Raw genomic sequence first — 25,519 nt, 5'->3', positions numbered from 1 at the left:
TTGCATGTATGGAGCACAGCCTGGAAGTTTCTGTGGAGGGGAAGAAATCATCCCCACCTCTGGGCCTGGGACCAAGAGTGACTGAATCTTGGAGTCCAGGGGGGCCTCCAAATTCTTTCTTTAAAGGGGAAAAAGGAAAAAAAAAAACCCAGGTGTTTAACATTTTCTTCCAGTGACTGGGAAACACCATTTTTAATTGCTTCCTTAAGAATGCTGCAACTGTCTTTTCAATGATGTAGCTTTTTCTTTAATTTAAACACTTCAAAAAAAGAAAAAAGGAGTATCTCTCAAATAAGTTTCTTTGTATTGAAAGAAATACAAAGACCAAGCATGAAGACCAAGCATGCCCAGCAACAGCCTACTTGGAGAAAATTTCCAGGCTTTCATAAGACTGGGAAAACGGGATTATAATGAGAGCCATTCTGGAACCTTAACTACAGCATTTGCCATCCCAAACACTATAATAATCATTATTATTCTCTGGTATCTATTATTGTCTGGTAAATAATATGTGTTTTCCCCCAAAGTTCTAAAGGGTGCAGCTGCACAGCGCTCTATTTTTTGCAGCCCTGCTCTTGCTGCTTTGAAAGCTGCCTCACACCGTGCTGATTTTAAGAGAATAGCAGAGACCATTTGTGCCCTTTTTTCCCTCACCGCACACTTGCTATGCCAGGGACACTCCCAAAGGCCAGAGGGTGGCAGTACAAGTCCCTTTCTGCCAGGAACATTTGAGGAGGGGGTGATACTGAAGTCAGTCTCTGGGTTCCTTTGGCTCTGGCTGGGGCAGCCCTCTTGTTGGTGACAGGGAAATAAATCTGGAATTGACAATGAAGAACCAATGTGGGCTCCACTTTTCTGGTATTCATTGGTACTCAAGGTATAGGACCCAAGAGAGTGGGAAGGAAGCAAGTTTGGATTTTCAGAAAGTGGTCATTGGCAGGAAGTTTCAGGGCCTTGGTCTTTGCCATACAAAGGGATCCTATGAAAAGCCAGTCCTCTATGTCTAAATAATTTCTCCACTGTGCCAATGGGAAATTACTACAATAAGTGAGGCAGAGACCTGTGTGACAGTCCAACATGCCCTGACTGTCTTACCTTGGACCAAATCAGTATTGACCCCTCCCCAAGCCTTGATTCTTCCTCTAGGAAACAGAGGTCCAGGGAGACTTTCTACTGTATCTTCCATGTCTCACATGTGCTGATGGTGGGCTCATTAGACAAAAGCCCACATCAAATATGTGATATTTTAAACTTGAACAGGAGGATATTAATGTGTTACCAATATATAAGAAAGCCTACTAATTTCTGGACCTTCAAGCCCAAAATTTCAGTCTTCATGCTCTCAATTTCATAGATGTGCACACTCTCATTTACACACACACACCCCACTCTGGAAGTTTTGGAGAGCCCCTAATGCAACAGGTTCTAGGAAGGTGGTCATACTTGAACCTCACACGGATTTTCCTCTAAATGTGAGTTTATGGGAAGTCAAGTTAACCCACCCTGTCACATGGAGTATTCCACACACACAATGACACACAAGCCCATCCCTTGTGCCGTGTATGTACCATTGTGAAGCCTGGTACCACCATACATAGTCAAGATCAAGCTGGGATAGCCAGCTAGCCTTTTCTGTCTGGCCGGAGGATTACATCGTCTCACTGAGAGTGCTGAAAGATTCTTTGTCCACCTGGTGAGCCACTTTCCCACTTTACTAGGGAAGCAATGCCAGGAACATGACTTACTCATTCTCTTTTATCATAGAAAAAATTTCCAGAGAACCATAGAGAAAGAAAATGTGCCCAAATAGCAATACTTTTTTCTATGCTGACACTGTCAAAATATGGCCATTCTCATCTTTACCTCTTAGCATAAGACATGCTGTATTTCATAGGATTTTCAGACAACCACTCCTCAAAGTAAATGTGTATGTAGAGAAAAATGTCTGTCTTGTTCCCTAACCCCACATTTCCAAGATAGCCTCTCTGTGGGGTGAGATCCCATCTCTACCCAAAAGCCTGCTTCTATTAGTCTAACCTGTTTCTAAACTTGTCCTTTTATTTCTTTTCTCAAATACCTTTGTGATTTGCAATCAAAATTTAGTAGGCCATCCTATCTCACTCATTTAGAAAGCAAATTCCTCTTGTCTGTCATATTTAGCCCCAGGAGTCTAAAACCCTGTAGCATCAACTCTATGATATACAAGAAATGCCTGCTGCCAAACCGGCTCGCCTTTGTCCAGTTACCCAGGCCCTAGCAGAGATCTATTCACTTGGGCACGGCTGCCCATCACTTATCACAGTTAAATACAGCCATTACGTGCTGGCTGTGGCAACACTGTTTATCTGGGACAATAACGAGTCCCTGAGGACTGCACTGCTCTCAGGTAGCTGCAGCTATTCTGGGACGCTCACAAGGGTACAGCCCTGTGGTCAATGAACAGAGCCGCCTGCACCAGCTGATAAACTCTGAATGTGATGCCAGATAGTGGTCCCCGCACCAAGTCCACTCCAGGAAGGGCAACAACTTGGCAAGGTTTTGCCAAAAGGTGGCTCCCTCCCTCGTCAACCATGAAGAATTTTGAAATGGCCTTTACCAGAATGGAAACTTTTCATTCTTGAAGTGCATAGCATCTCTTTTCTTATAACTCAGTAATTGATTAAAATAATGAAAACAGTCCTTCTTTCTAATGTGTCTGTGATAGCAAGTGAGGCCAGGAAGAAGACTGTGTGGGGGCCAAGGGTCAGCTTCATCTGAGCTCAGCGCTGGGCTCTGGTCTGAATCACAGCTTCATTACCATGGAGCTGCTCACTCTGTGGCTCTGATAAACTAAGGCTCATATACATTTAAAAAATTTTTAAATACAAGGCCCTGATTTTTACTTTTTATAATTTTCTTGTTTAGCCATTTCTCTTATTTTGCTCTTTAATAATAATTTTTAAAAATCACAACCAGGACTGGGGATGTAGAGGGGTAGAGCACTTAAGGGTAGAGCACTTGGCTAGTATGTACAAGACCCTGGGTCTGATCCCCGGCACCATGAAATAAATAGATAAATAAACAAAGTAAAATGAAGTACAAATCACAACCATACAAGACACCCTATTGGGATAACTCCATCTTTAATTCTTTGCTTTACAATAAAAGTTTTATTTTATTTATTTATTTATTTTTGCCTAGCTGGTTCTATAAGTTAAAAGGGGAGAGAGACCTGTTTGTCCCTTCAAATGTCATTGCTATTTCCCACTGATCTTGAAAAATGTCTGAAGGGCAAAGAACTCTGGACCATGGAAAGCCCTCTTGTGCGGTTACCTAATCTTAATCTTCATCCTGGATTCTCATCCTCTTTACCTCAATTCCTTTCTGGAATCTGAAAGCTTAAGCAAACAAAATGACTCTGTCTCTTGCCCTTTCTTGAAAGCATTAAAAGATCTTTTTAACAGTGTATACTTTTTTGAATTAAAAAAATTTAAACAAACATATGCAGCAAGTGGTTATGTCTAATCTTAAGAAAGAAAAATAAAAATAAATAAAAATTACATGATATAGCTAATTCTCCACTGGAAATTTTGAAGAGCAGGCCTGAGTCCCTATGCAGGGGACTTTCAGGACTGTTTCTCAGTATGGTTTACAAAAGCTACAGGGTCTTCAAGGAAATGTGTCAAATTTTATTGAATACCTCTTAATGTCAAATACTGTACTAGGCATTTTTATGTACTAATTTCACTTGAAAACAAGTATATTTGAATAGGTGTTTCACAGAAACAATGACACTAAAGTATTTACTATTGTCTCCATTTGCCAGGAAGGTTAAGGAACTTACTTGCTCAAGGTCGACAGCTAGAAAGGAGAAGAGCTGAAGAGAAATCCACACACTGTTCACCTCCCCTCTTCTTTGCCCTCAAGCTACCATGGAGAGCTAGCTCCCTGGCTTCACAAATAAAACTTTGAGAAGTTCTTTGATAAGGAAAACAATATATTTTAATTCAAGTACCACCCAAAACAATGTGACCCAGGGGACCTGTGCTCTGCAGCTCTTCCCCTCTGTGACTATAGCAGCAGGGTATGGCTGTGTTCCTGTTACAATGGGAGATGATAAGTCCTAGGTGAATTAAATAACTCATCCAAAGTGTCAGTAAAAAGGCCAAGGTCATGTTCCTTTTCTTATTTCTGCCCAACTGTCTCTCAAGACTGTTGCCTTCCAAAATTCTACCTTAGACAAAAACTCAGATGATTCTTGTGTTAAGATTAAGCTTGTAATTTCTCTTTGAACACAGGCATTCTAGGTTACAAAGAAGGAACAAGGTGACTAAAGCAGCTTCAAGTGGCAAGCAACTAACTGTGGCTGGAGGGTCAATAGCAGATTTTAGCTTAAGTCTCTCCCACACTATTCTTTACAATGAGGGGGGGTATTTCTTATAAGTGGAAACTCCACTATAAAAGCTAAAAGCAAAACTACTGATTTCTCCTCTAAACAGTAAGGAGATGGATCATGCAGTTAATAATTACCTTTGCAGCCTTTCAACCTCTCAAGCCTAGATGCACAGGTATGTCTAAACCCTCTCTGAAATCAGCAGCACCACATGAGACAGCCATGCAATGGGTGCCAAAATGTGACCCTGATCCTTGGCACAGGACATGTAACTCAAGAAGCTTCAGTCAGATCCTGTGTCCCACTGAAAGGAAAGGCAGATGAGGACTCAGGTTCTAATCCTGATGGCACCACTCTGCGACCTTGAGCATTTGCTGTTTTTGTCTCAGCTTCTACTTGGAAAAAAATGGAAGGAGAGATCTTATGGGAATTTCTGTAAGGTTTCCCTAACCTCTGCACTGGACAACGTGGAAGTGTTTCACTGTTCTCCATTACATATCCAGTGGCTGCCAGGCCACCGAGACTATTTTTACAAACATCCACTATGAGCCAGGTACTCCCTGGCATTTTAACGTTGGAGTTGATAACTTTATGAACTAGGGGTTGGTTATTATCTTCATGCTTTATATGTCTGGCACAATGGTTTTGCATGCAGACTCTAGAGCCAGGCTGCCAGTCAAATCTCAGCACTGCCATTTACTGGCCACATGACTCTGAGTAAAATCCTTCAGCTCTGTGTGGCTCAGTCTCTTTATCTGTAAAATGGGTTTTAAAACGGTATCCTACAGCACTGTCCTCCATATGTAGCATTCCGAATATTGCCTACATGCAGAAAGTACTCAATTAATATTAGCTATCATAATTATTTAATGAGAAAATGTGGATCAGAGAAGGTATAAAACATGCCCAAATCCTCACAGCTAATAAGCAACACAGCCAGTCTTCAAATCCAGGCAAGTCTCACTCCAGGCCTATGCTCTTCCTCCAGGCAATGTGGGCTTTCCAAAAGGACAGTGATTGTCATTCCTATGGCACTTTGGATAAGCTGCACTTTGTGTTCCCTTACATGTCCCTCACAGCAATCTTGCTATGATTCATGACAGAGAGGGAGGCTCAGGGAGCTTCAGTCACTTCCTCCCTCACCTAGTAAGCCACACTGCCACCTCCCTTCTCTGGCAGGAGCCCAGTGTCACCACAGGTGGAAGCTTCAGAAGGTCTACTGCCTGGGAAGTGAGAAATGGTAAGAGGTCATATATCCAAGACACTCCTGAGCTCCCTTCAAAGTAGCTGCAGGCCCTAGAAGGACCTGATTCCGATTCTGATTCTGCTTCTGCTTCCAGGAAAATCTCTGTAGATGGCTGGAGGATAAAGAGCCACCAACTTCCTGCTGCTCTTCAGTCCAATGATGCAGAGCTGGGCATCACTGTGGTAATACTGTGGTGTCTTCACCATCCTGGTCAGGGAAGTCTGTTTTGAGAGAGACACTGCCAGCCTTGCACCCAGCATACCTAATTCCCTAAAACATGTCAAGGCCGCCAGGCAAATGGACAACATCCTGAACCGCATCAGCTCCTGCTGACCTCAGCTCAGAGCTGTTGGAGAGAGGCGTTCTCATTTCCATGGCAATCTGAGGACCCCAGCATCCCTTTCAATGCACTTGGAATGTGATGTTTCCTTTCACGGAGAGCCCTAAGTCTCCTTAGGCCCACTCTGGGACAAAGGAAGAAGTTCTTCCTCCCACTGACCTGCTACAATGGCTTTATATACTCAAGACAGATGAGGCAGCTGATGCCTCTCACCCTCTAGCGATAGTTTGTAATGTTTATAATCCACCGCTGGTAATTAGCCTGTCATCAGAATGCGACGATCAGCTTTAGCGATGCCAGTCTTTCCTCACTTGCTTTCTTTCAGTCTATGGACAGCTGGTAAAGTAATTTTTCACAAACCCAGATTTCTTCCTGTCACTCTCTGCTTGAAGTCTCAGTGATACTGCCTAATGCATTGAGAACCAACTCCTCCACCTCCTGTCTCCCACCTTCCTCTCTTCCCACTGTGACCAAGCCCTTTTGCTCCAGCCAAGTGCAATCGGAAGGTCATGCTAACACTAACACAGTGTACACTAACATCCTGCATCTGTGTCTTTAGACATCCAATTTCCACCCTGTCCTCCACTCCTGACCCCCAGCCCACATCCCTCGATGAGCTGAGACCCTAACTCTGAATTCATCTGCTTAAAGAAGCACCATCAGTGTAACTTCAATAACTCTTTCTCTATTAATCCTCTTCTGAATCATATGCTCAACAGATACTTATGTGCCCATCTGCTGGCCCCTCTGCTAGGCACCTGGTCACAGCAGTGGGTGAACTGGTCCTCTCCCCTCCCTCCATGAAGCCTACTGTCTGAAATATCACATCAGTGTGCAGGATCGAACGTTGCTTCAAAAAGTGACCTTGACACCGGGGATTTGGCTCAGCGGTGCATGCCTGCCTGGTAAATGCAAGGTCCTGAGTGCAATCTAGGCTACCAAAAAAAACAAAAGTGACTTTGGTTATTGCTTGTGTCTTTTAGTTCCTTTAACAAATCAAGGACTCCTGACACACTCTTTTTTCTTTTCTTTTTTTCTTTAATTCTTTCTTCTCTACCCCCAACCCTTCCTCCTCCACCCCATGTTTTTGAAGCACAATGATCTGAGCAAAGTCAGCGTTAGATATTATTAGTGGAAAATGGATATATTTTAGCCTCCAGAGAAATAAATGAAGACTATTTCTGAACCATGACTGAGCAAAAGTGACTGCCTCCCTCTGTTTGGATATGATTAGGAGTTTATTAAGCTTTATAGATTGTAATATATGAATGAGTACAAGTTAAGGATTTATAAAATCCAAATATTGGATTTTTAAAAAGTTATTATTCCTGTGTATAAACCTCAAACTCTTACATGCACACACAGCAGAGATAGAGAACACGGTGATCAAGCAGCACATCAGACAGTGAGAGGTGCTGTCAAAATCAGACTAAATCCTGAACTTGGGGCCCTCGCTCTATGTGCAAGGTCACAGTGTTTTTCCACCAACATTTTTCATAGTTTTTTAAAAATTAGCACTTGAGATTCACATTGCTTGAGCCATGGGGGAATATGAAAATAGCCACTAAGTCCCATGTTTATGATGTCATCATATCACATGGGAGGGATGGGGGACCTGGGTGTATTTTTGGTTTGGCAAATTGCAGAACTATTTTTTCAGACATTTAGGGTTTGGCTAAAACCAAGCTTTATTTTGCCAAGCACTTTGGCCTTAATTTTTAAACCCATGTGTATTTTAAAAGAAATTCAATCTATATGTTTCTGACTCATTTACACTTAACTCATGAAAACACTGTTTGGTAAGAGCTATTAGATGTTCGAGCAAGTTTATGAGCCTTCTTAAGCCTTCTTTCCCCCCATTCTTACCAGAAAGCTACATTTTGCTAGCCATAAAAGACTGTGAACCCCAGGGGCCTGCGATCAGTTTGAAATTTGTAACCTCTGTAGCTTAAATGGATTCTGAGTTTGGAAAAAATTTCCCGCTCCTCTTTTTCTTAAGTGCCCAACCAGGCTATGATAAAGAGCAGCTCCTATGTCCTACCTTCCATGATGGCTGAAGGTGAATAGAAAAGAATTCATTCTACCCTCTCATAAATTTTCCTAAGACATTTCAGAGGAAATAACGGCACTTTAAGGTTCATGTGGACAAAGGCTGAGATCTAACTCTCTAATGGGAAGCTCACTAATTACTCCTAGGATAAGAGAAAGAAGTGAAACTCAGTATGGTTCAAGTTACTTTGCCTTTTGAGTACTGGGGACTTTTTTTAACCACAGACAACTGAAAGTTTAGGTTTTGGGTTTTTATACATCTTTAAAATAAGCTGAATGTACCAAAAATGACATTTGAATTAAAACCAGAAAAGCAAGAAGAACACGTCTGCATGCTGCACCCTGCATCCTCAGTAATGACGCTCAGATACTGCTCAATTATAGTATTCTAGTGGGAGAGGGCTTTGGATAAAGTACTTAAAAATGGCTTATAAATATTTAAAGTATAAGCATCTAACAAATCATAATGACAAAGTTTTACATTTAACCACATGTGCTCCAAATATCTTGAAATTACTCTAAATATGGGTTTAAAATATCAAAAGGACTTGTTGATGGGATGCAGAACTTCACAGAGAAACTTAAACCTGATCATTCCTGTTCCCACAACACTCAATATGTACAATTTTTAAAATGTATGTATAGATTTCTTTAGAAAGAGATCATGTTACAGTCGGAATTTCCAAAACAAGAGTGGAAGGATGAAATATAGGGTTTCCCCTTCTCTCACCAAATGCAGTTTAGCCACTTTGCTTCTAAATAATTTGTTATTGTACATTGGCTCAAATTTAAGACAGTAACATTTTAGAAACACTTGGAGCACTAAGCCAGCTGCAAGGAGGGTATCATTACAAATTGAGACACATGTTGTATGGGAATACTATTCATTATCAACCCCAAGAACATGTCTAGGGAAATAAGCCATGCAAATGAGGGAGAGACAGACTTTTTAAACTGCATTTCGGTGACATGAGGTCAAAGTTTCATATCACATGAGTCAGTAAAGTATGTTCATCCTTCTAGTCTTTAAATACTATCAGTCACATTCTTATTTCTCTTCTTACCCAAGACAAAATACAACTTGCAATCAAAGAGAGATAACACAAAATAGCATAGGTTTGGAGGGGGAAATGATGGTATAGCCAGTGCTGGCACAGCCACGTATCTGGATGGGAATAAGGGCAGAGACCACGAAGCTTTGACATGTCACCATCCTCAACTGTGGGAAGGCAGGTCTGCTCAGAGATGCCCACCTCCCTAGTCAGGGTTTTGCATTGGGCCACATAGCACATTTGCATGGGCATTTTTTTGTCTTTTGCTTATGACCATAATTCAGTCTTAAGAGTGGCAGAGCTAACAGAGTTAAGAGAGAAATCTTATCTTGTTTCCAACTTAAGAGTAATTAAGAGTAGACTCAGGAACTATAGATTAATCCCATGTTTGTTTCTGTTGTCATCATTTGTTCCAACCATTTCACTGGAATCTTCAAAATGAACCTTGCAACCATTTGTGTTGGTGCTTCTCTTCCTTGTCATTGATGGCCACATGTTCTCAATCCTGACTCCACCCTACTTCCTTCTCAAGCCTGACACTTTGTGGACCCACAAATCTGCAGAAGAGCTCAACTTGGTATTTACTCTTGGCCCCTACCCCTTTTCCTTGAGACAGTGACCTCATTAAGCACCGCCAACACTCAACTATTTTATCTCTTAAAGCTAGTCTACTTATTTCTCTAAACGAATTCTTTCGAGGCACTTTTTAAAAAAAGTTTACACACGTGGAATGCATTAACTTAACATTCATCCATATATGAAGTGTCATGCACTTAAAATGGCAACTGAAGGATATAAAAGAGCTGGACATGGTGAAGGAAAATACACTGTTGTCTGTCCTTTTCACACCATCTCAACAGGAGAGTCTGGAAAAGGTGGGCTGTCCAGGCGGAGAAGAGTGCTCCACCACATGAGGCAGGTGCCTGTGTTTTGCTCCTCAGACGTCTCTGCCTCTGCAATGCTTGTTTGCATAAAGGTAAATGTAAAAGACTGACCCAGGATGCACAGCCAGCCGTTCTGTGTGACAGGGAAATGATTCACTGGAGACTGTTTCAAGTGCCCTTCTGGGTGATGGCTTCTTAGCAGCCACTCACTCTTTTGCAAGTGCACTCTCTCAGGGAAGCCAGGGAGACTGGGTGGCACTCACAGATGTCACTCCTTCAATGCCCTGCTGTTACTGACCTGTCCACTTCTCTGACTCCAGCCACCCTGCTCTCTGGGCCCCCAGTAGACAGTTTTTCCCCAGAGTGATGGCATCTCCCCATCCCGTGTAAACTCTGAAAACACAAGTGCTGGGGAAACATTTAGTTTGTTTCTCTTCTTACTTCCTTTTTCTTCTTCTTCCACCACAGGCACTTTTGGAATATGCTACCTTGAACCTTGTACAAACCGTTACCTGTGCAGGCTTTTTAAGGCAAGTGCAATATTACGTGGCTACAACTGTGGTTTTGCAACAATAGGTCCACAGCTAAAATTGCCAAAACTAAATGCTAACTTTTAAGGAAAACTTAAAATTAATTCAGCTTTCTCAGAGCAACAAGAAAATTTCTAACTCAGATGCTGGTTGATAATAATGTAAGATAATCCTTCAAAGAGGCAGAGTACACTTTTTTCTGAAGCCAAAATCTATGGAATTGTCCTCCAAAGACAATGCCTCTATGCAGAAGCATATCCAACTTTCCATTGGCATTTCAGGGGAAGCTGCTGCAGACCATCCATGGACTAGCCCAGGAGGCCAGGAGACTAGCTTTAGGGAACTGCCACGTGGATCCGAAGATCCAGGGACTACAGCCAGGACAAGTGTTGCACCTGCCCCATCCTGGCTGAATCCCTCTTGAAAGTCTATGCACTAAGTGCTTCTCTTGCTGCACCCTACTTCCAGCCCTGCTGAAGACAGAATGTTATGGCTCTAGAAAGTAATAAATACTTGGTCACATACATCATTTCATATTCCAGCATAATCTGACTGACATAATACCTCAAAGTCAGATGCTTGCACATTAAAACTCTCCCTTCAAGCCCCTTGTCATAAGGGTTAACAAGGACTCAGCAGCTCACCAAATGGGACATGTCTAAGGCCCATCCCAACACCGTTACTCTAGAAATTGTCACCTGCAAGTCTGCAGTGATTACAGCAAGCACTCTCCCAGGTCCTTACTACTCACAGGTGTGCATGACACTGACACTGGTTTATGTGCTCTCTGAAGTCCCTCTACCTAGAAATAAGCTAAATAAGCTGTCAACTGCATCCATACAGAGTCTCTAGGCTTTGACTTAGGTACTGTCACCAAGGAACATCTTCCAATTTGCAAGTTCCTCTTGTCACTTCATTTTCCTTGCTTAAAAAGTAAGCACCCATTGTGTTATTTTGAGTTCATGGACTTTCTCTCCAGCCTCCTCCATGATGGTCTACTCGCTTGAACTTCTCAGTCTGCTAAACTAAACTGGCACAAAGTTACTGGTCATCTTTTGGCTTCCCTAAAGAGGTGTACCCCATGCCTTGAAACAGTTGTTCCTGGGATTGTGGCTCCAGAAGCAGACTAAACTCCAAGAAGCCAAAGTTACAGGTGCTTCCTGTAGCTTACACTGAGAAAATAAAAAGTGGAATCTCCACTGGTCAGCCTGGAGTAGCATCATGGGCATAGGCCCAAGGAGTCTCATGCTTTAGCATTTCTATATATGTTTTCTTTTGTTTCTAGGACTGTAGAAACATAAGAAATTTGGGAGCCACAAATGTGGGAAGTTGTACAGACCTGTTACTCCCGGAGAATGGACAAGCAGGAGGGAAAGAGTTACTCCTGAAACACATTTTTTCCATTGGTTATTTTACTTAAAGAAAAAATATGTCATTTCCCTGGAAAATTGAGGAGGGGGAGTATTTTGAGTATCTTCAAACATTTGCAAATGGTTATTCTGAACTCCCCAATGTACCATAAACAATTGTAAACTGTAGAAATTCTGAAAATGTACAAATACAAACAGCTATCCCCCAAGCTCTCAGGCACAAAGAAGGGAGTATTCCATTTATAAATGGAATTCTTTGTGGATAGAATAGTTTGGGAAATCTTTATACATTGTTTTTCTTATTATTTGGGGGGATACATTTTTTTCTAGCTACAGAAGCTGCAAAACTGGTATTTAGTCTGAAAAGTTAGATTAAAGGGAGCTTAGTCTTTTAAACTATTAAACTTAATTAGTTCTCCATCTGGGGAAAATATCTGCCCATTGAGATAATGTGTAGTCATATCAACAAACAAGAATGCATAAAAGTCAGGTAACCAGTAACAGAATAACTTCAAAATGGAAGTGGAGGGCTATCACTTGCAAAGCACTAACAAGTATGACTTCTTTGGAGACAACTGTAGCTGGGCTGCTGCTATCAAGATATAGTCTGCTTTGGATCTATTTCAAATGGTTTTTAAAAATCTTAATACAGTATGAGAAAGGCAGATACAGAAGAATGAAGGACACAGCCTGCAGTTACTGAAAAACTCTCCTGTGATAAATTACAGAATGGATTACCAAGGAGCTGATGGGGAAATCACTCACTACCTTGTCCATTGCATCTAAGCCTGCATTTTGCTTTTGGCTTTTAATGCTTTTATTTGGTTTTAACATGTCACCAAACAGCATTCACCATCAGGGCACAAAAGCTACACAGGCCTTTATTTAATGGATGCATTTCCAATTTCCCCAACTATATGAATGGGTTGGGTTTCTGAAGGAATAGAAGAAAAACAGCACCGTGTATGCACAGAAGATCAGGCAGAGCTAGAGACAGTGAGTGAATTATGACAGTTTATGCTGTGCTATGAGGTGACATGGAACCACAGAGGGCCAGAGAGGTGTGATTTAGTGGAGGAGAGGTGATTCTTCTCTTGCCTTAAATCACTCTCCTCGGCACTTCACCATAGTCAGCAAAGCCTGAGTATTTCTGACTAGAGAAAAGCTGTAATTTTGGGGAGGCCTATCATAAAAAGAACTCTCCAATCTCAAGAAGTATTGGACAGTTTTGTCACTGGCTGGATGAAGCCACCTTAATATTGTTAGTAACAATTCTGGTCTGTATATAAGACCCTCACCTGATTATTCATTCAGAACATAGATCATCCAAATAGCTATCATATATTTTATGCTCTTATGGTCTTTGGGTCCCATGATCCTTATAGGCTGGTGTTACTATTCTTGACCTAGTCACTTCTCACCTTGATATCCACCGTAGAAAAGTATTTCAGCCTCCTGTTCCTCCTTCAATATCATTTGAATGGGTGACCCTTGGATACATTTACAGTGACAATTCCCAATGCTTTCTGACTTTCTGAAGGCAGTCACTTTTTTTTGTCACATACCTGCCCATTACTCAAAGCTTTGTCAACCAGATTAAATTACTCTTCTGAACAAACTGGGGGCATTTTCAGTTGAAGCGACTCTGCCAGAAGGCTGAAGCCATTCATCTTCAGACAGCAGAATTTGTATAATCGGGAAGGAATGGTGTGAACTCATTTTTAGTATTCTGCTTCTACTGGTAAAGCCATCAGTGGAAAACGAAACTTCAAAGCATGGTGGCTGAGAAACTCTTCTTGCACCACCCAGAAAACCCCTTGCTCTGGTTCTGTGCTCCCCAAGCAGACCTCTGGTTAAGTCAGGGCCCTATGTAAATGCGCCAGCCTAGAGACTACACACATCACCTCATCGGTCACTCTCCATGCCTTTATGTCCCACTGTGGAGTAACAGATTGGTAGTCTAGGGTTGTTGTAGCTAGAAAAACAAGAATTAAATAGTGTCTTAAAAACTGAGGAAGTTGGTAAGTAGAGGCTCAGTTTGGTTCTTTTTTAGGAGCTCTCCCTCAAGACAACTGTAGCAGATGAAAGGATTTTAGTAAGTAGAATGATTTAGCCTATCATCCTACAGTGGCTTAAAGGAAATGTGGCTCTGGAGTCAGAAGGCCTGGATATGAATCTTGACTCTGCTTACTAATTTGGTAATCTTGGGCAAGGTACATAATTTTTTGTCTCAGTTTTCTCATCAGTAGAATGAAGATAATTGTTTTACAGACCCAAATAAATACCACTGAAAATTACTTAGAAGAGAGCTGCACTTGCAAATGTAAGCAATTATTCTTCCAGCCTCTCTTCTCCAAATCTCCTTTCTCCCTGGGTTTAGAGCCCTACCAGACAGTGCCTAGAAGGCAGGCCCAGGTGGGGCAGCACACTTTGTATCTTGCAGGATACTCTGTATCCCAGAAAGAGGAGAGCACAAGTTAAGTGAATGATCCTTTCCCTGCTCTCCATAAACAAATGATAAATTCAACTGAATTTTGACCTGTTTGCTGCCCACTTGGGCAGAGGGGGAGCGTTCAGGCTCTGGGTCCAACAGGCCTGAAATGAACTCCAGTTCCCCCATTTACCAGCTCTGATTTGGACAAGATCTCAAAGCTGCATGCATCTGCCTCCTTGGGAACATGCACCCGATGCCTATCCCACCAGCACTGTTGAGAGGAGCAAACAAGCCCATATTTGGCTGCAGTGGGCACATATGCTGGTTCCCCTGCCCTTCACTATAATAAGTTCCAACTCACTCTCTCTGGCTCACTCAGCATTGAGCAAGATTTCCCTGTCAGGTCACACTCACTTCAGCAAGGCTGCCCTTTCCCTCACGAAAGCTTCCTACTGTCTGCAGAAGTGAGCAGCCCATCAACCCAGTGACTGAACTCCCAAAATGGGGAGAGAGCAAAGCTGATCACTGATGCTTGAGGTCTACCCTGGGGATACTCGCTGGTGCCAAACCAAAGAAAGACACCCATGCACAGAAGTTAGGAGCCTCAGCTCCATCAGCCCTTAGGCAAATGTGGCTTTGTAGCCTGGTGTCAGCCAGCATATGTGCACATGTAAGGCTAGTTTATTCTCATCCTACAGCTGGAATCCTGTGGTTAGGAGTAAAGTTTGGTGAATTGGGACCTTGTGCCAATGACGGTTACTGGTTCTAGGGAGTGGCCCTGCTTATGGGCTTCTCAGACTTCACCACTGCCCCACAACCTCAAGCTGGAGCATTTAGTCTCCCCAAATAATCTCTCCTTCCTTCCACATCCTCCTCTCCTCCAGTAGAGTAAATTTTAGAGTCTAATAACAATATAAAAGTGTAATTAAAGAGAGTGTTTCCGATTCGGGCTCAAGACTGGGCTTTGCCCTTAGTGATCTTGGGCAGGGCACTTACACACTGTGGCTCTTTCCTCAGCTGTAAAATGGGATTGGTGCTACTAAACAACTGCTCAGTGTCATCGGTGTTGGATCAAAACGTCGACAGTACAAGATCACACAAAGTGTACTGTAAAACACGGAAGGTAAAGAAAAGAAATCATGATTATTAACACAACTCTGGCGTCTCAGCCTTGTTGTAAGGAGCAAGGCAGGTGAGGGGCCCTGGCTGGTGGAGGAGAGCCCCGTGGACATACAAACCTTTTACTTATTCTGATTTCTAATTCGGAGGCACCTCCTTTTGAGCGGCGGCTCCAGGTCCTCGGGCCCGGCGCCGAGCAGGGGAGAGGAGATGATGCGCGGGGCCATGGCAGTCTTCTCTGCGGGTTTTGGCACAGGCTGGATCACGCAGCCGGTCTTGGGCAGCATCCGCAGAGCATAGGCGTGGTCCTCGTCCGCGGGGTTGTTAAGGTTCGGGTCCGATTTGTCGCCCCCCGCCAGGGCCTCCTCCCCCACCAGCTTCTTGGCCGCCTCCCCGTCCAGGTGGCAATTGGAAGCACAGTTGTTCTCCTTGACCGACTCCAGCTCGCTCACCGCAGGCTCCTCCGGCGACAGCAGCTTCTTGGGTGGCGGCGGAGGGGGCGGCTGCTCTGGGGGCGGCTCCGCGCTCTTGGCCACCTCCACGGCGCCGCGCGTGCCGTTCACAATGACGTTGCAGGCCGCGGCCGCCTCGGGGCCCGCGGGGGCGCCCGGGCCTGGGTCGCCGGCGGCGGGCGGGCTACAGTGCCCGTCCCTGCAACCGCCGCAGGTCCTGCGCTCTGCGGCGCCCGGCTCACGCTCCGTCTTGACGTGCGCGTGCAGTGCACGGTGGATCACGTTGTGCAGCCTCGCACGGTGGCCCACGGTGAGGTCAATGACGCCGTCCTGCGGGCCCTGCAGCACCCCCGGGAAGCCGAGCGTGCCGCCTGCGCCCGGGGGGCTGCCCGCGCGCCGCGTCAGGTCCACCACCTCGCCCCGGACGAGCTCTGGGGGCGCAGGCGCCAGGCTCAGGGCCTGACCCGAGCAGCCGGGCGGCGAGTCCGCCGACTTGGACGAGCCCTGCTTGGAGTCCCGGGGCGACAGGGAGCGTCCGCCGGCCTTGCCGCCCGCCGCCGCCGAGGAGTCGCCGGGGGCGCTGGGAATGAAGTTCTCCCCGTTGCTGGAGAATCCACTGGGGGGCTTGGAATCATTGACGTGGGGGATGGGGATGGGGATGGGGATGGGCACGGGCAGGGGCACGATCACGGGGTACGGCACGAGCAGGGTGGGAGGCGGCACCAGCGGGGCGAGGGACGGCAGCCCGAAATTCATCATCTGGGGCACCGGCATCGGGCCATTGGGCATCATGCTCACTGGCGGGAAGGGAAGGCTTGGCAGGGGGGCGCCCGGGGGCGGAGGGGGCAACAGGCCTGGGGGGTTCCCGGGCATCGTGGGGGTGCTCGGGGCGTGGATGTGGGGCGACAGCATGGGCCGGTGCATGGGGCTGGAAGTGGGCCCCAAGTTCCTGGGGCCGCCGGGCGGGGGCCCGATGCCGGGCAGCATGGGGTTGGACAGAGGGCTGTTGGGGTTGGAGGCGTGGTGCGGGGGCCCGCGGATGAAAGGTGGGCGGATCTGCTGCATGATCTGCTGCTCCATGAAGATAGGCAGCGGCACCGGGCCACGGTTGGTCATCACCATAGGAGGACTACGAGGCGGGACGCCGAGGGGAGGCCCGATGCTAGCAGGCGGCTGGACGGAGACAGGAGGGATGTTTGGAGTCTCGCTGATAGGGATGGACTTGGGCACTGGCGTGGGGATTTTACCGACAGAGCAGTTGGCAGTGTCAGATGGAGAGACGGTGGTGGACGCCGATGGGCCAGGGCCCTGGCTTTGGCTTTGGCCAGCTGCAGCCACCGGGGAGGGGGGCTTCCTCCGAGCATCTGTCAGCGGGATATTCCAAGAGTCTGGAGTGAGCAGCTGCACCCCGGCGCCTTCTGCTTTATTTTCCATGGGAGGGTGTAATGTACTGCACAGCCCAGCTGGAAGATTGGCCTGTGTCTCTTTGTAGAAAATGTCCATTTTGTATTGATTGAGACATTTTGCACTGCAGAACTGAAGCCTTCTTTCCCCGTCCCCAAAATCCAGGTATTCTTTTGTGTGTCTTATGTGCTTACACCAGTCACATACCTACAACACAGCAACGAGAAACCACAACAGGTAAGATAAGCAACTTCCTCAGGTAGATGGCATTTCATGTTTCACATAAAGGCTCATTCAAACTTTATCACAATTTCTCAAACAGGCTGAAGTGCTTCCTTCTAAAAGGTAAACTTCTGAAATATTTGTGAAATGATGGCTTTGCTGTATAAATATTAACTTTGGAATAGTAAAGACCCCAATCTCCTATTCTCTTTTAAGAAACTGTGTTGTCAAGCATGACTTAAAGACGGTTCTGACAAAGAGAAATACATAGACCTGCCCAGTATAGCTGCCCTCACATTTTCACCTGTCAGACAGGCTTGCTGTGAACACAAATCTAAATAGTTTGTAGGGAAGGATTCTCCAGAAAGTTCAGTGGACATGAAACATAACCCCTTAAAATTCTCCGCATGCAAAGTCACTTTAAACTATTGACTGTGTCCAATAATGCAGTTGGAAAGGGTGTGCCGTGTTAACCAGTAACACAAAGCGCAGAACATCACTAAGTCTGGCTTCCAAGGAGAAACTTGGAATTAGTCATGAAGTCTGTGTGAGGTTTAGCTATTCCCAACCTGTGATGTTGCAGCAAGCTAGAATTATTTTTTGAGCTGTTTGCCCACTCTTTCTCAGTAGTCAGAATTTTTGGTGACATTTCTTGGCAGGCAGGCTTATTTAACAACTTTTCAAACACCAGAGAACATTTTCCAAAAGTTGTTATGGCTCCCCCCATCCCCCTTAGATCTACTCCTGGCAAAAGAAAGACAATGCCAAATTTATTTTAAAGTTGGGCTGCAGAACTAATTAAAGGCTGAGAGCTTTTCCCAATTGGAAATCACTAGACATCAAAGTTCAAAAAATAGTCATTCTCAGCTTCAGAACCCATTACTTTGGAGAAATTATTGTGATTTCATTAACACATTAATTTCGCAACACCATCAGCTCTCACAGATGGTGAAGACATGATCTACAATTCAAATATGACTCTTGTTTGCACAAATGTCTTTCCTTCATATGGCATTTTAAACAAGAATTAATATGAGTAATCTTGCCATAGCTATAAACAGATAAACAGATGTCAAAATTTTCAATAGTTCCTTCAGTGCCTCACTTTTTTTTTTTTTTGGACAGAATTTTACACACACAATCTTTTTCTTATTCTTATTATTTTTTGTCATATCCTCAGCATGCAAGCCACATAGCAGCAGAGGAGGAATTGTGAAATTCAGTCAATGGTGGGCCTACTGAATTCCAGTGTCTCCCCCAATAAAGCACTGGTTCCAATACTGTCCTGACGGGACCCTGTTTTTGTTGTACCGAGTGTATGTTCCTTTGGTGTGAGTGCATTTTTTAAAACTATCATAAAGTGATAAAATGAAAAGATGATAAATTTTAATAATGATTGGTCACATAAACAATGGAAAAACAACATATGCTGGGCATTTGATTACTCATCTCACTTAACTCTCAGCTTTCCTTGATTGTAAACAGTGGTGGCATGCTAGTGTGTGATTGTGGGTGAACGTTCACTGCCATGGCAGATGTGGGTCTCTGTACGTGTAAATCCCCTCTTTCCTGTGTCACTTCTTTTTCACTGATATTTATAGGTAATAAACTTGACAGTGTAAGTGAATAAAATATACTTATTGACTCCATTGGGTTTTTTTGTTTGCTGTTGTATCAAATTGCCCTTTCCAAATACTTCTTGAGGACATTTTGCTGAGTGCCATTTGATTAGAATGCCTACTCCTTCAAATGAGTTAACAAAACAATTGCAGTCATCAAAGTATTAAAAATAAATTAAATGCTCATATTCTCCTGTCTTTTACTACAGTGTTTCAGATTGCTTTGAATCAAGGGAAGTTTTTATCCTAAGTGAGATGTTCAGTTTACAAAATACATGCAGAATTGCCTCTGATGAGAGGAGACCCAGAAAATCCATTGGACCCTCAAATTTCTCATCTAAGTAAAGGTTAAGAAAACTAGTAGTGGGCCGGGGATTTAGCTCAGCAGTTTCACTGCTTGCTGCGCAAGCGCAAGGACCAGAGTTCAATCCCCAGTACCAAAAAAAAAAAAGAAAGAAAACTAGTAGTGAAAACATGGTACACATATGTTACTATTTTAAAAGCTTGATCTTTTTAAATAATGTTAACATACAATGATGTGGCATTTAAATTCCATTTGAAATAAAACCACCTGCCTCCATTTTAATATAAGGCCTCCACAGAATGCCTAAAGTATAAATTTTTTTTTCTTTGGTACCGGGGATAAAATTCAGGACCTTACACTTTCGAGGCAGGCTCAGTGCCATTGAGCTAAATCCCCAGCCCTAAAGTATAAATTTTTAAGCTTGAAGCTTCTATTCCTTCTATAACCATGGGCTGAAAAACATTATCAATGAATTAAACTAATTAAAATAATAGCCAAATTTCAGGCATATTTCTTCTGGATCTTATTTTTTAACCATAAGGGGAAAGAGTTTTCTGAAATCATTAATTGGTTTTCAAATTTCCAGGTTGAAATTTTTTTTTTCCTTCGGAGGATTACTGTTTCCTCAAGCTAAGTACAGTGGATCCTCAAGTTACGACTGGCCTGATATATGAACAACTTGGGTTAATTAGGTTAGTGGAAGATTCATCTGCCTCATGTTGCTTATAGTGTGTACCCAGGTAAACATCCAGATCTCAGCTGTATTGACTTGCAACCAACTTGAGTTACAACCAGTCCTCAGGAACTGATCGAGTTAATAAGTCAAGGGTCCACTGTACTGTAAATACTTTCAAGTGGAGTGAGATATAATAATAATCTAAATACTGTATAACTTAAATGTTCTTTCTTCATTTCCTTTACTTTCAATAAATGGATGAATAAAGAATGCTCATAGATCTACCCCAATCATCAAATGAGAATTTTCCTCCATATTTTATCTATTTCCACATAAAAAGAATTACAGCCATCAAAATTAAAAGCGAAATCCTATTTCCTCAAGCTTTCCCATGAAAGCAGAGGCCTAACCTTGGCAGCTTAGTTTTCTGCAACATCCCAAAGTATTCAGGGGTAGTGTGCCCACCCATGAGGGGCTTGTTCCTGGGCTGTATGAGTGTGAACATGCGTATTGCCTTGCCTTATTACATTGCAGTTCAGAACACTGACCTAAAAATACAAAAAAGCAATCTTTCTGATGAAGCAAAAAATTATTAGAGGGGAAAACTGTCACTTAAGAAATAATGAATCAAATCTGTCTTACAGGACACATCATTTAAGATGAGGTCAATGAATTTATGGCACAAATGGCTATATCATGTGAGGCAATAAAACACAGCACCTTCATTCATTCAACATCTAACTAATGACACACTTCTAGTAATTAAAGATTTCATCATAAGAGCCTGAGCTGATTACTTAAGATGTGGTAGCTGGGTGAAAATATATACTGTATCTCTCTCTTTAATAAAATAACATTTGCGTATCTGTGAAATATACTGCACATGACTCATAAAGTGTGGTTTTCTGGATTCTGGTATAGGGGTATTCTTCACTTCCACAGACAGCCTTAAACTGTGTTTTATTTTACTTTTTGAGGCACTATTTTTTTCCTCATTATGCCAAGAAATACTAAAATTCCTTCAGACATTTTAAAAGATAAAGATTAAGAAGTACAGAGCTCAACTCCCTGGGTTCTGGAATGAGTTCTCCCTAATTCCACCCCAGCTTTGTTTTTGTTGGAACCTGGCCTCTCTGGTTCCCCTTCTCTCCCTAACAGGTCCCAGATTGGATGGAGGCTGCTGCTGTTTAATGATGCCAATCTGGGGACCGAACAATCAGCAAATGCAATGCCATTGAGCAAGACAGCTGAAATGCTTCGTATCACAAATACATAATGTATCACCAGGAAGACAAAAAGATCACAAAGGAGATAAACAAATGCATGTTCCATTCAGCCCTAGAACAGCAGTCCTCAAAAAGATTAAATTTACCTTCCTGGGATGTATCCAATTCTAAACAACAAAATGAACATTTCCTTTAGTCCATTTAGAGTATTTACATTTTGGTGGCCGGCTGCCAGGGTAGTACTTATAAGCTCAGTGGCCTGATAGATTCACTCTTTTTTTGTGAAATAAATGTGTGGCAACCTACACCACTAAACTGCTCAAAAGACACTGCCTCAGCAGAAATAGCACTTGCTCTTGATACCAGAAAATTGAAAGGCAGGACTTCTGGTTCCTATAACTCTTTCCATCTTGGATTTCTCCTGGAAAGAAAGAAAGCTATTCATGTTGGCAACAGAGCCTTCATTTCTATATAAACTTCCAAAGTCAAAGCCAAAGTATGCCATGAGGTTACCCACATGGGCATGATGTATACATTCTGCTGGGCTTAAGATTCGGGCAACTAGGGGAGGGGGCAGGGTTTCTAATTAACACATTAATCAGCCATCAGCTATGGGAGCAAAGTTCATGCTTTAATGGAACCCACCGCTGCCTTCAGAGTGGTAATCTGGCGTCAGGCAACATTTAATAAAGAAACCTTTTTGCTGAAACCTTTCTTCTCTGGGCAAAGACGTTTGCAGCAATGAACACTAAAAAGATATTAGCCTCTGCTTGAATGTCATCACAATTTGAAAACAAAACACAAAATCTTCCTGTGCTTCTGACTTTCCACTAATACAGCACCCAGGCAACAGCTCTGGAGATGTAGCTCCTTAAGCAAAATGGCATTTTGTCACAGGAGGGTAGTTCTCGAAGCCTTGGCATGTTAAGTGTAGTGTTGATCTTGTACTCCATGCCAGCTCAAAGAATCATGAGCTCATTCAGGAGTGAAGTGAAGGAGTGTGGAGAGATGTAGGTGAGGGTGTTTGGGGTTTTAGAAGGCTTTGGCTAGTGCCCTACCTGTTTGTAGTCACCTCCCATCATGACCCCACCTAAGCACCTTCTAGCCCTGCTCGAGAGCTACATCCCAGCATCAATGTTCCTTTGGGTCTTGGCAGTGCCTACAGCAACACCCTAGCTCTGTGTACTTGGGGGCAAAGGTTGCTTCTGAAATCACACTGGATCTAGAATCACATGTGAGTGTGAATCTGGGCTCCATTGCTTAATAGAAGTGTAATCTTGTGCAATCTCAGTTTTATGGATGAAGATCCATAAAATAGGACTAATGGTAATAACAATTGTCTGCAGGCATATATATCACTAAGCTGGTTGTCTAGTTTATCTTTTAAATTCCCAGCCTGCCCCCATCATGGTTGTTTCTGTCACCTAGGATTTAAGTTCATTTTGTGAGGAGGATGCTTCTATGGCAGGTCAGTGGCCGGGGTGGGGGGTGGGCATTGTTTTCCTGTGAGCCTGTGTGACTCTGAGAGAAAGCTGGCCATATTTTTCTCTGAACAAATGCATGGTGTGTCTCATGGGCACAAGCTGGGCTCTGCTTCCCGGGAGGCTCTGTCCTGGGGTAACAGAGGGACTGACTGGAGTGACAACAAAGCCGGCCACCAGTCCTGTGCACTTCCAGCTGCCCCCATCCTGAGAGGCCTCGATCAGCTCCTGCTCAGCCTTCTTCTCTTCCTAGCCAGTCACTCTCAAATTCAGGAAAAGCTTGACAAAGCAGCATGGCTGCCTGGAAATGAGTGCTAGAACCATTAAAATGAGTGATTCCTCTTAGGCTCAACTGCTGTTTGAATAGTGGAAGCCATAAACTGTGCTATTCATGTTTTATTAAAAAACAGAGTGGATGGACGATCTGCTTAGCTCATTACATGGCAGAACCATCTCCAAAAGAAGGGCTAGAAGCCACAGTATCAGATGCCTTTTGTCCAGGCAGCCCCACCGTGCCATGGCAGAAGGTATGTGAGAGAGAAGCCCTCAAGAGGGAGAAAAGGCCACTCGAACAAGGCAGACAGGTGTCAAGCTCACCTATTCCGAGTTTCTTACAAAGCTTGAATTGAGAATGAAGGAAGAAATAAAGATGTTATAGACATAGAAATGCAAAGCCACACAGAATTCAGGAGAGGGATTTACATAAAAATAGCAAAGGCTCTTCACAAAAAAGCAAACTCATGAAGAAGTTCACTTTCAGAATAGGAAACTTTCTGCAGGTTTAGACTCCACCATGACAATGGTTGTTACCTACAGTAGTTCTTTTTGGTTGTCTCCCCTTCCCTTCCCCTGCCCTCTCTTCCTCTCCTCTTCTCTCCTGTCCTGACCTATCCTGTCCTGTCCTGTCCTGTCCTGTCCTGTCCTGTCCTGTTCTGTCCTCTCCTCTCCCTGCCTCCTTCTCTTCTCTCAAGTAAGATTTAGAATTCAGGGAGAGGCTAAAGAGCATCTTTGTGAATTGAAAAATCTACTCAGAACCCTGCCCTCCCCCATAGGAATTTTTATACAATGACTCAAGTTCTACTTATCTTGCAAGTTTTAAACTGGATTCCAGAAGTATTGGTCCAGGTCACTGGGACAGATCCTTCTCTTTGTCATGTGCCATGAGCTCTATAAAGTGGATCAGAAATGGGCCTGGTTTTCTGGCCCTCAATGAGCTTTGACCAAGGGCCATTACTGCCTCAAGTCTGATTCCACAGCCAGAGCAAGAGGTGGAATCCTGGCCTGTATTCAGTGATGCCTGGCCATCCCGACAGCCAAACACATGATTCAGAAGGAGGTGACTTCCTGTGGGCTGGTGTGTCAGGTTGCTTAAGAGCAACAGCCTGTCATCAAAAACACTGCTTCACTGAAAATGTAAATGCAGCTTTCATCTTCACAACACCAGCCATCCAGATAGAAATGGAAAACTTCAGTCAAACTTTGGAAAAACCTGGTCTACCTGCTGTCACATGTCTGCCTGTATGTTTTAGCCAGGAGACCTCAGAGCAGTAAAAGTCAGCCCTGAAGGAATCTCACAGACCTTCTTCTCCTCTCCTACTTCCAGCCTGTGGTAGCCCCAGGCATTGAATCTCTCCAAGATTCAGGTACTCAGCCATAAAATGAGATGGACAGTACTCCCAGGGGACACATGAGAAAGAAAGGAAACCAGCAAGTGACCACAGACATGGGAAATGTGCCACCTAGGAGCAGACCGTAATGGCTGCCCCATCTCCCACTGTCTCCCATGTGGGTGCCACACACAGTGATTTGGTTTTTCCTCCTTATCAGCTCCAGGTATAACTAAGACCTGCCCTGAAAACCCTGCCATCACATTTTCCACTTCATTCATCCACGAGAGGCCCCTGCACGTCAGACACCAGGCTAGGAGCTAGGGCAGAGGACAGGAAATGGCAGCCCCTTGCCCTCCTCCAGGCTGAGTCTATGGTGGGAAATGGGAGGTGTAGGGCTTGCTTTTGTCTTTATTCAGCCATTTTTGCTTCAAAAGGAAACTTTTAAAAACTGAGTTTCTATTTGCAATGCTTTTATTTAAATTCAAAAATAAGCACTGAGCTGAGCTCAAAAAGGCATTGATTGGGCTGTGAACAGTGCAAAGAGTTTGTACCAACCTCCAAGGAGTTTCAGATTTATTAACCATCAGTGGAAGAAACCAGCACCTTCCTTCTCCCCCACTCCAGTAATACTCTGCCTACCATCTTCACCCTATCAACAAATTTGTCCTAATGGTCAAACTCAACTAACTCTTTGTTTGAGGCAGGGTCTCACTAAAGTAGCGTAGGTTGGGCTCAAATTCACAATCCCCCTGCCTTGACCTCATGTAGCTGGGATTATAGATGCATGCCACTGCAACCAGCTCAGCTAACAGTTTTTAATCTAAAATTTATCCTTAATATTTTAGTCGCTTAATGTCACGCTTTCTTTTGTTCGTCTAACTCAACATTGTACTCTTCTTTTCTCAAATATACACCCTTTTTGTCAGATGTATGTTTACCTTGTTTATATTAACTCTCTTGTTTTCCAAATACACATTGAATCTCCTTTCAAATATATCTTTGACTTTGTTTATTTTTCTCTTCCTGTTTTCTAAATGTACATTTGGATATTTGAAGTTTCAGTATTTATGATTATAAGAGCTCCTTCCCTGGCTGGACAAGCTACAGAGAGGGACTTTGGAGACCCAGG

At 43.7% G+C, this 25,519-nt stretch overlaps 1 protein-coding gene across 7 annotated transcripts in view; it reads right to left on the bottom strand.

Annotated features, from left to right (window-relative positions):
* Sobp (sine oculis binding protein homolog) overlaps positions 1-25,519 on the bottom strand; it is a 155,227-nt gene that overhangs the window by 3,704 nt on the left and 126,004 nt on the right. For 6 of the 7 annotated variants that reach the window (XM_004855430.3, XM_021236877.2, XM_021236878.2 and 3 more), the window contains one exon: positions 15,516-17,459. In XM_004855430.3, the coding sequence (XP_004855487.1) occupies positions 15,519-17,459 (1,941 nt within the window). In that variant the 3' untranslated portion in view covers positions 15,516-15,518. Of the gene's footprint in view, positions 1-15,273; positions 15,385-15,515; positions 17,460-25,519 lie in introns of all 7 variants that reach the window. The other variant, XR_015450332.1, reaches the window with a different exon arrangement.

Source organism: Heterocephalus glaber, unplaced genomic scaffold (genome assembly GCF_053883595.1).
Source record: "Heterocephalus glaber isolate CG9 unplaced genomic scaffold, H.glaber_assembly_v1.0 deba00000942, whole genome shotgun sequence".
Lineage (NCBI taxonomy): Eukaryota > Metazoa > Chordata > Mammalia > Rodentia > Bathyergidae > Heterocephalus > Heterocephalus glaber.
Note: the sequence above shows the minus strand (reverse complement) of the source record. Positions and strands in the feature narration are given on the sequence as shown.